The sequence below is a fragment of the Aptenodytes forsteri genome, unplaced genomic scaffold (genome assembly GCF_000699145.1).
Source record: "Aptenodytes forsteri isolate BGI_AS27 unplaced genomic scaffold, ASM69914v1 Scaffold15, whole genome shotgun sequence".
Classification (NCBI taxonomy): Eukaryota; Metazoa; Chordata; class Aves; order Sphenisciformes; family Spheniscidae; genus Aptenodytes; species Aptenodytes forsteri.
The window spans coordinates 1,931,547-1,942,524 of record NW_008795129.1 but is presented as its reverse complement, the minus strand read 5'-3'; the positions used below and the strand labels follow the sequence as shown (position 1 = coordinate 1,942,524).

General features: G+C 43.0%; 1 protein-coding gene across 1 annotated transcript in view; it reads right to left on the bottom strand.

Moving 5' to 3' along the window:
• Positions 1-4,608: 4,608 nt before the first annotated feature.
• The window catches only part of COMTD1 (catechol-O-methyltransferase domain containing 1), a 9,383-nt gene continuing 3,013 nt past the window's right edge, over positions 4,609-10,978 (bottom strand). Inside the window, exons 3-8 of the mRNA XM_009277976.1 lie at positions 9,866-9,999; positions 8,667-8,772; positions 7,687-7,805; positions 7,364-7,418; positions 5,780-5,913; positions 4,609-5,016 (exon numbers count right to left, since the gene is read on the bottom strand). Coding sequence (XP_009276251.1) covers positions 4,864-5,016; positions 5,780-5,913; positions 7,364-7,418; positions 7,687-7,805; positions 8,667-8,772; positions 9,866-9,999 — 701 coding nt within the window. The 3' untranslated portion in view covers positions 4,609-4,863. The remainder of the gene's footprint in view (positions 5,017-5,779; positions 5,914-7,363; positions 7,419-7,686; positions 7,806-8,666; positions 8,773-9,865; positions 10,000-10,978) is intronic.

The following is a 10,978-nucleotide window of genomic DNA, read 5'->3' as shown; positions in this document are numbered from 1 at the left end:
AGAAACTGGCAGGGCTTGGCAGACCAGACAGCAGAGCAACTGATGGGCGAGGAAACAAAAAAACTTATTACCTTTAAGTTTCTCTGAAGAAACCTCAGTGCTCACTGTGGCAGGGAATGCTCATTTGCAGCTCTTAGGTGTGCAAAGAGGGAAGAATCGGCTTCGTCGTTCCCTGCACAGTACTTCTTGTTTGGGATCCCATCAGAAATCCCTCCCCAGAAGGCCCTTCTCGTTTTATTTATGGCTTTCCACGTTTTCATGCTGGGAAGGACGTGATAGTGCTGCCGCTCTCGTGAAAATGAAATGAGCAGTGCTGCAAACCACCCAGAGATGGGTCCAGATCTCTTGTGCGTGGGGAGCTCGTAGGTTATCCGAATGTGTTGGCGTACCCATTGTTTGGAAGGACAGATGGAGCTGCTCAGCACGGTCGTGTTCCTTATGGTAGTGCGAGGGTGGTGCCAGGGCTGGAGGAGGCCTGTGCAGTTTCAGTAGATGGGTTAGATAAAACCGAGCTGTATTCATCTCAACTAGTAGGGAGAACAGTCTCTCAAAACAGCACTGACCTCTTAGCTCGTTTACCCCTGTTGTGGCTGTTTAGGATGGATTTCTTCAAGTGATAAAGAGAACACAAGCAGGGATGCAGCTAACTGTGCTATTACGTCGTCAAAAAGGAGCCAGCTGCAAGTTACGGCACTTGCTGCTGTTGCCACCCAAATATCATCAAGATTGCAGTGCCTGAGACGTGGCGTGTGCCTCAGGTCTGAGCTGCAAGATTTCTGGGGAATGTGGGGAGCTGTTCGTGCTTCCAAGGAGGGGATTTGGATGAGGTTTATATTCATGTTCCTTTCCCTGTATCCTAAGGGCTTTATCACAAAAAGCTTGCTAATTGTCTTCCGTGAGCAGCAATTCACAGAAAGTGCTGTCTGTGTGTAACGTGGCTAAATCCAAACAGATTAAAAACACTTCATGAGTTTGTTAAAAGAAGGAGGGATGGCAGTGCCAGAGGTTCAAACAAATGCCTCTAAGTTACGCTACACCCAGCAGCCCAGTTTTCCTTTAGGCCTGCAGCAACGTGAGAGACTGATGATGCTCCCTGCTTCGTCCCCCGCACGTCCCAGCGGGATCAAAAGCTGCAGCGTTGAAAATGCAGAAGTGAGCCTTGAGCATTCAGGAACTCCTGCGTCAACCCTTGGACAGTGAGTCGTTTCTTTTTTTGGGGCAGCCCCCTCTCTAGATTTCTCAGCACCCAGTCTGCGTCCTGAGTGCTTTCCACGCTGTAGATAACTCCAAGCTCTTGCCATCTTTCCTCTGGGTATGTCGCAGAGGGCCAGCACAAAGCGGGAGCATGGCAGCACTGCTGAGCGAGTGTCATCTGCTCATTTAATTAGCTAGTAGAGATGCAAAGTCTGCTCTGAAACAGTCTTCTGTTCCTTTCCCCGTCACCCATCCAAATATCACACCACACCGTTTCGAGTGTGACATCTTTGGAGCAGGGACTGAGATGCCTGACCAGCAGCTAGGATTACATGTTTTCATTCTCATGGTGGCTTCTGGGAGTTACTGCACTAGGGGGAATTTTTTTTTTTTTAAATGCACTATCCTTCAGCCCCGTTTTGCTTCTGAGCAAGTCCCAACTGTACATTTGTCACCTGTGTTGGCCTCTCTGCGGTCAACCCTGGCAACTAGAAGAGCTGCCGGTGTTGCATGAACAGCTGGGTGGTAGGGTTTGGGCAAGAGCTGTGCCCCCAGGTCAGCTCCTCTTTGGGGGTGGAAAATCCTGAGCCTCTACAGTGTGAGCAGTAGCTCAGGCAGGTGTGTTACCTGGGAGGGGTGAGCAGACCCGTAAGATCCCATACATGATCTTGCCATTAGAGAGAGACAAAGACTTGTGCTGCATTATCAAATGGTCCATTCTCGCCACCTAACGAAAGCCTAAATTCCCATTGTCCCCACAAATTCCCCAAAGCTGATTCACCACTTGAATTAAACCATAATTATATAATATCAGCAGTCACTTTATAGTAAGGTTGAAAGATTAAATGCAGTTAGCGGTGATGAATTCCAGACGCGCAGGACAGAAGCCTGAAGAGAAGGCCAGCTTCTGAGTAACTACAAGATAGAGTGTAATGTATTCTAAATATTTGATTCAATTAAGCTTCCTTCTGCTCTTTGTTTCAGCTTACAGATGGCTCATCAATCTATAGTTTAGGGACACATTGCTATTCTTTCTAATGGTAATTACGTGATCAGGATGGAGACAGGTTTGATTAAATGCTCACACTATGCTCTGCATATTTAAAATGGAGCAGAGTTCAAAGCAGAGGCAAAATGCTAGCCTGCTGCACGTGGCTTCAGCCTCAGGCGCTCGATAGGTCTTCCTCTAGCATAGGTGACTTTGCTAGCTCTCACCATTCAAGGAACAGGAGTTTTGAATTCATGAACTATGATTGTTTGTATCTGGTTTTGAATGTTATTAAACTGTTATTTGACAGTTTCTTGCCAAAATACTCACCGTGCTTGCCCATTTTTGGCTCGGCTTTACTGATTCTTGCAACTTGGAAATTAGCAGCAAAACAGTTCGAGAGTCTGTGATCAATCTTCCAGTGACTTCTGGCCATCACGGTACTTTTAGGCCAGGGTATGTATTCTTAACAGCTTGTAGCTCGCTCGTGATTATCAGCCTACAGCCTCTGAAAGCAGGAATATTTGAGAGGATGCCCCAGCTGTTAAAGTGTCCCATTTTGTGTTTGTAGCCTTTACGATTTTTTTGTTATCTACTTAAAAAGTAAAATTGTAATGTAGAATGTGGCCAGCTTTTCATACAAACATATAGTGATCTTGTATATTCTTTTAGCCACTTCATCTGAGAGTTATTATAGTCATTAAGAATTTGGCAAGGTGTTATTTCTTTTACGCAGGTAAGAAAATTGAGGCACGCAGAGGTTTGAAGCTCTGAGGGTAAAACTGTACCCAGAAAAAGAAATTGGGCAAGCTTCATGCCCTATTTAAAATCTCATTTAAGGGCCATATGCACCTTGTCCTGGCCTTCTCCCAGGCATGGATTTTACTTTACAGCAGCCAGTCCTCAATTCAGCAAAGTACTTAAGCACATCCTGACATGCTCTGCTGAATCAGGGTTTTAAGTGGAAGTGACAGAAATAGAATTGAGATCTCCTCACTCATAGCCCCACTCTGAAACCATCAGGCAACACTTCCTTTCTTCATTACTCTCCCACTGCCATATACTACCACGAGTGTCTGAGACAGGTAAGACCTGTACCCTGGACGTCTGCCCCTTATCAGAACCCAAGCCACCCAGTTGAAAATTCAAAAATATGAGCCTAGTAGCCAGTTCTAACAGTTTTGAGACTTGAAATCTTTGTCCCCCAGTGCCTTGAGTCATTCAAGTGCATTATTTAAGCAAATGGAAGAAGGATTCTCTTAGCTCTGATACAGCTTCCCTACAGGAGGCCAACAAATCTAAAGTAACCTTTTTCCTCAATATACATATGATACCCTTCCAGTGTATCCGTCCCCCAAAACAGTAGCCGGTGGAGCTTTTGTCTGTAAAGTGCTAGTTTTGGTTTCTTGTTTAATTAGGTTTTCTCTGTAGTAAGAATTTCAGGCTGAAATAAAAAGCCCTGAAAATCAGTTATTACTATTTGTAATTCACCATGGAAAGAAGTCATTAGTTGGACTCTCATTCTCTAGCTTGAACTGAATGTGCCTCCCGCCCTCTTAAGTCTCCTTCACTGGTCCCAGGTAAGGTGAGCTTTTTCAACTACTGTTTCTTGATCAAAAATTTTATAGAATGCATCAGGATGAAACAAGAGTAATGGAAGACAACAGCAAATGAAGTTAACTAGGAGTTAAGAATACTGTAGGAAAAATACTTTGCCAGGGTGTGGAAAAAGTATCATTTTGTTCCATGCTGCCTAGGGAAGGGAATCTCTGCTTGCAGTAATTATTTGAATAGCCAGTTAACAGCTGTATTGCATCCTCATACAATCATCATTTTCCTTCTGCAGACTTGCCACCAATGCTCTGTGCTTGCAACTTTCTAGGAAACAAGCACCTAGCAAGTTGCTTCTTTGGCGGGCAGGTGGGAGGGAGAGAGGAAGGAGGAAGAACTGGTTTGGTTTTCTTCTTGCCTATTTGCTCTTCCTCATTCTGACTTCAAAAAAAAAATCTACCTGCACTGTTACCTAGGTTAAAGAAACCCAGTCCTTGCACACCAGGGTTTTAGGGAGTGCTCTGTATTGGAAATCCTGTTTGTCCTTTGACATGCTTTTAAAGACAACTACTTCCCCCCCCCCGCCCCCAGATAGTGTATATTTGAGGCTTCTTATGTAGTACCCTTCAAGGATTACTAGTGATTTTCAATATCGTTAGTTTGAGAAGGCTAGCAATCTCCTTGATGTCATGTACATTTCATTAAAACCCCATTTTTCTATTATGGCTTTAAACATTAGTAAACTCCACTTCTTTTTGATGGTAGGACTGATTATTCTGCTACTCAGTAGCCTCTTTTAGGACAGAAAATGACCTTGTTGTATTGACTCACTCGGAACTCAGTCATTCTACAGAAGGAGATTTTTTCCAACCACTGTCTTACAGGGACAACTTCACGTAAGTTTACTTGCTTTATTACAACTAAAATAAGAAACCATAGTAGATCTTAAAATAGCCTCTCTTCCCAACTTAGCTGCCCTTAGGATCCTGCTGCTCCTAAAGTCTACTTTGCCAGGCTATGCTATCCAGTGGAGATACAGGTTAAATAACCATTTTTGATACCGCTCTGCCTGCGTTTTTCCTGATGATTTGATGCTGCTTGTTGTTTCCCATCTGCTGGGCTTCCTCCAGTTACAACTTGAACGCTAGTGTGACTCCATCCCCCATTGGGAGCATGCTGATATTGACTCGTGCATCTCTGAGAAGCTTCTCATTGAGGTGGTGGATGCTCTGGGTTGCCAAGTCATCCTTTCTTGGTTTTAGCACCCTTCCACTCCAAAGGACCTATTGAAAAAAGAAATGTCATGCACCTCATGTGTTCCAATATGTTCCTTGGACCACAAAGGAAGCTTTGGAAAAGGTCCTGCATATTTTCAAGAAATTGATATTACTTATTGTATTTCAGATTTCTAGTGGTGTCTGACATGGACCTCTCATAAGCAAGTGGGATTGGGAGTCCACAGAATTGGCTAATTGTACTTCTACTACAAATTAGAAGCCAAAATAAAAAGAGATGTGATTAAACATAGGTATTTTTAAAAGCCCCTATTCAGCTGCCACCATAACCCTGAAGGTGCCTGAAGTTTAACATTGATCTTTGTTTCTAGTAAAAGTTATTAATTGATAACTTATTAGTAGTTACTGATTACAAGTGCTACCTTTGATCTTGTGTAAGTACTGTACATAGTAGAAAATGCACTACAAGACAAATCAGAATAATACAGAGCATTCTCTGTAACGAATTACAAAAAATTTGATAAGTTTCTGTTACCACAGGCTATTTATGTACTAATATAAATCTAACACGTTACTTCTATAGGGTTTTATTCCTTGCTTATATTAGTGTTCCATATAGCTTACTTTAGGAATTTACGTTGAATTTTAAAAGCCTCCTTTGTATAACATGGAACAAACAAGTTGCAATTGGCAACCGAGTTGCAGGTCAGAAATCACCTTACTAGAATCCCACTGTGACTTTTTTTTTCCCTTTCCCAGAGGCAAAAGCAGTAACTCCCTGTGCTACTACCACTACAACTGCAGTACTTACATTATCAATAGCTATTATTCCCCCTTTCTTTATGAGGCGCAAACATTTTTCATAGTACTCATTGCAGCTTTCTTTATCCGCATCAATGAAAGCAAAGTCAAAGGTTTCCGCTTCTCCACCGGCCAACAGTTCATCTAGATGAGCAACAAAGTGAGTCGTTACACCCTGGTTAATGCTGTGTAGGAGGAAGTCATCCATTTGTGTCAAAGTTCTCATTAAATAATGTTTTCGGTGCCTTGACCAGGCAGCCTATCCTCTACAGCTAATTACTAGAAAAGCTTATCCCACAGAAACCAATCTAGACATGAGGTATGCCATAAAACACTCAGTTACTGAGTTCTGCCTACTTGGAAGTTCCTGGAGTAGTTCTAAACCTGCAGGATACAGCTGGGACTGCTGAAAGACGCAGTAAAAACAAGTCAAGCAGTTTGAAACTGGACTCTACACCTTCAGCTATTTTTTGAGCTGACTGAGGAGAACTTAAGTGGATTAGGATTTTTCTCACATTTATGAACAGGTCCTAAATGCTAATCTCTTATTGATGATCAAGTGCCATGACACAGGTCATGAACAAACCCTGCCAGAGATCTTTATCACAGCAAAAGATTGCTGTAAGTAGTCTCTCTCTGGGCCAAGGCAAGTGGAATTCAGTTTTAAGTTCTCCTAAATGGACTCCTTGACCGAGAACTTGAAATTGCCAGTTGCGGAGGGGCTGACTGCTGCCTTCCTAAGGTCCTCGGCCACCCCTCTCACCTGCCCTTGTCCTCTGCCAACAGAGGATCTTTTTGTCTGAAGCACTGCCTAGACAAAGCTGTCCGTCAGACTTCAAGGACAGTGCATCCTAGCAGACTGCTAATGTTTGCCTCTTTAGAAAGGATGGATGAATCTGCAAGTAATACAAGGTTACGGATGGATCTGTGGATCCATCAAATGCCTTTCCTGGAAACCTTCTTCTGCCTCCTTCATTCCCAGCAAATTTCTTGCATTTTCAGAATGTTTATTAATATTCCCTCTGTCCCACATCCTCTCTTTTCTTGAATGAGAAAAGTAATTCTTTCTAATGGCCTTGCATGTTTTTGGCACATCCTAAATTTGAACTCCTCTGGACACAACTCAACCGTTATACCCTAAGTTTTATATTGGCTTCTGTATTTTTTCTGCACCTCAGCCCTTTCAGAAAACTCTTCCTGTCTATAACAAAGAAATACTTGCTTAGAATGGACAATGGATAAGAGAAATTGGACTTTGTCTAATTAATCTGTTTTAATCAGCTTTCCCAGAAGCAGCTGACAATAGCACTTCATAGATTAAACAAGGCGATGGACAGGACAGGTGAGTGACCAGTACAGCCCACTACACAGGACAAGCGTTTTCTTCCTCTCTGCTAGCATGTAGGAAAACTGTGACCTTCTGAAGTTGTGAAGTTTTCTGAAGTTTTTTTTTTTTTAAATATAAAAGAAGCTGTCTCTCTGTTAGCAAAGGGATCACATCCACAAGCATATTTGGTCCTAGATTTCATCAGTATTATATCCATCTTCTATTTCTAGGGAAGGGGGGAAAAAAAAAGTATTTTAGGTTACTTACCAAGTGTTTGAATTGCTGGCTTAATCCGCAGGTCAATTTTATGCTCTACTCCTGCCTAGAATGAAAAAGAACAAAGAGTTGATCAAAGTGGTCACGAAATAACCTGTTAGTAGGTTGCACTCAGGGAGTGACTGGTGTTCAGATATTTTTCCTATTATTTGTAGGTTTCAGACAGCACTTAACTTGTCTTTCCAAATTGAACTGTCTCAGCCTCCTTTAATGATATGAATGCTTGTGTGTGAATGTGCAAGCCTAAGATACCAAAATCCCTTGACATGCAAATGCAGCCATCCCAAACATGTAACAGAAAAGATGCTGCTTACCTCCTTCCACAGTGGCTTTCCAATTTTGACATAGTCCTCATTTATATCACAGGCAATAACTCTGCCGTTGTCTGGCAGGACCAGTGCCATATTCAAGGTATTATAACCTGTGAAAACACCTAGGAAAATCATAAGAGTCATCAACCTTACCATATTTGGGGTGCCAGATTGGGGGGAGGAGAGGGGGGGAGATAAATAGTGAACTACAGGGCTCCTTTCAGGAATAAAAACCCCAAAGGAGTCAAGGATGGCAATTTGTTAATGGACACAGAAGGTTTTTCCCCTCCATTTTAATGTAATGGGGGGTTGGGAGGAATTTTTACTTTTTTTTTTTTTTTTAAATCAATTTTTTAGCAAAGCTTAACGTTGGCTTTTTCTAAAAGTCTCCTGGACACACAGGGCAGAGTCTGCTCCTGCATCTCTGAGCAACACCCTTACTTAAAAGTGGAGCTAAATCCTGAGCCAAAGGGACTGGACCAGCAGCAAAATACCAGGGCACCATAACAGCCAGGCCAAGAATGAAGATGGTGGGAACCCATACCTGGCTGCTCAGCATCAGTCTGGCTTTGGGACATCCTGCTAACATAGGTGCATCAAGGAAAGTGGATTGGATGCAGGACCTGTGCAGCAAAACATTTCCTTCTGGCAAGAAACTGATACAGGAAGGAAAGAATACACCCTGTCCTGCAGCTATTGGAGACCCAAAGTGATCTGTTGATCTTACTTTTCCAGATTGCCTCAGAGTTGACGAGACATCCATGCTGATGCCGGAATTACTGAATGCACAGATAGACAAAGTGGCAAGCAAGCACAAATTAGACACTACTTTTCACACTGTAGTTTGCCCACCTGTTTGCCGAGACAAGTATGCAGTGCCTTACTATGTTTAGATACCTTATCTTATGTAAACATGGCTGTATTTGGAAAAGCACAGCCAGGAGCTTTATTCTACTACAGAGAGGACAAAGTGACACTCTTACCTATTTCAATAACTTTCTTGGCTTTAATGAGCTTGACCAAATTTGCCATAAGCTGAGCCTGGTCACAGGTCACCATCATTTTACTCCAGGGATGATCAGCAGTGAGCTAGAAATGAGAAAAAAAATAACACATCACATCAAACAAAACCCAGAGCTTCCAAAACAGTATCCTAGGGAAAAAACCCAGAGAAACCCCAGGAAAAACAGATACTCCTAACTTTCTCCTTTTAGATGGCTTTGTGCTCCATCTATGAGCCAGAAACTGGTTTGAATTTAGCAGTAACTAAGGAGGGCGGGGTGTGTGTCATAAGCAGTGGCTAATCATTCAAAGCAGTAATATGCCCCAAAGTTACCACGGCTGTGGCAAACTCAGCGATAGTTATAACTGACGAGGAACCATAGAGGAACCTTGACTGTGAAAGTCCTTTATTTCTGTGTATTTACATAAACAGATGCACTTTTTTAAAAAAATTGTAACATTTGTAGTTACGCCCTTGTTCCTCGAAGACATGTAGGATGGCTTTATGACCTGCTAGGTTAAAGTCTGTTGCCAAAGGTCAGACCACGTGGCTCTGGCTACACAGCGCAGAGCTGGAGGAGCTGTGCCCGAGCCAGGGCGGGAGGGTCCCTGGCACTGAGGAGGGGACAGCAGGAGAAGCAGGGCTGTGCCGTGGCAGTTGAATGGAAAGGACAGTCCTCCCATTTCCTTTCCTCCTCTAGGGCTCATTCCAACCAACCAGCTCCAGTACTTAACATTTGGTTGCTTTTATACAGGAGTAGTTTGTCTCACTTTGAAATGACTTCAGTCCTGAGTCAGGCGGTCTGTTCTGAGGCCTGCTGGAGGACATCACCTCTCTGAGCTACAGTTTCCTTATATGCCAACTAAAATGAAGAGAAGTCATCTGTTCAAGTCAAAATCAAGTGCAGCCCAAACACATGGGCTTGGGAGCCATGGATAAAAAGACATGTCTAAAACATATGCCAATACTATTAAACACTCATTTAGGTAGCCCTGAACATTGAAGAGTCTGGGTATTACCAGTTCAAAAGACATTCTAATGTGTATGCAAATAAGATGGAGGAAGGAATATCACAAAGAGTCCAGCAGTTCAGGACGAGGTGTGGGCGATACCAAAAGGTCCTACTGGAACAGTAACGGCACTGAACAGAAAACCTGCGTTGGGGGATAAAATACTGACCAGTCGCAGCTTCTTTAGAATTGGATGTTCCCGCAAAGAGTGATCCAGTATGTATTGCCAGAGAGGACTGCTTTTCCCAATAATACTCTTGGATGATTTGGGTGTCCCAAAAACTAAAGAAGGGTATCTTTTACCTACAAAAAAAAAAAGGAATAGTAAGAACTTTTATCTTTTTCAGTTATTGCCTGCTTAAATAAAGCAAGCACTTAAGTATTACTAAAGGTTAAAGAGTTCTTTGCTCTGAAAAATCCAGTGAAGAAGGAAAATGTAACATAGCCGGACAGCTCAGTGGACTGTAATTTTTTTTTTGCCTCCTTCTTTTTAACCTCAAAGATGTCCAGCCCAAGGCTGAAAAGGAAAGGCTGGGGTACTGTGTTTTTCAGTGGCCACTGTGAAGGTTACAAGCTGTCATACTCTTACAGGACAAGTAACCACATCAAAACTCAAAGGGCAACTGTGTAAAGAGAGAAGCGTGAGTTAGGCACACTATTTTCTTAGTCTGGGACCTTGTTTTGCAGATGGATAGAGGCTGCTGGTCTTTAGGGCCGTCAGCTGACGCATCTTCTCAAGTCCTGTGTTCTCCTAATGACAGCGTTCTGCCCTCTAGCCAGGGGAAATCTGGCGTTGCTCAATGGCTTGTTTAGCATGAAATCAGTGCAAAAAAGTAGGTGCTGAAAGCTGAAGTTTAAGGACTATTGCTTGTCTACTTAAATACAGAACTGATCTCAGCTTTGATGCCCAATGCTTCTTTTACCAAATGGGGCAAGTATTTTAAAGAAATAACAAAAAAAAATTCAGTTCCACATCTGCTGACAGTTGTTTGCTATTAAAGAACACTTTTATTTCGAGGTTTCTATCTTCTTTTCTGTTAACGGCTCTATTTTACAGACGATCACACTGAGGAGTAGATTATTTCAGCAACTTGCCTGAAGTCAAAGGGTAAATAAGCAAGCGGCCAGCAAACACCAGCCTCCTTCCCCAGCCTGACCGTGGGTCCGCGCTCCCCCTGACCCCGGGGAGCGGAATCCAAACTGTTGCCAGGAGAGAAAGCTGTGACCGGGACACCACCGCGGCGTTTTCTGCCTGGCCAAATAAATGCAGGCAGGGCCCGGG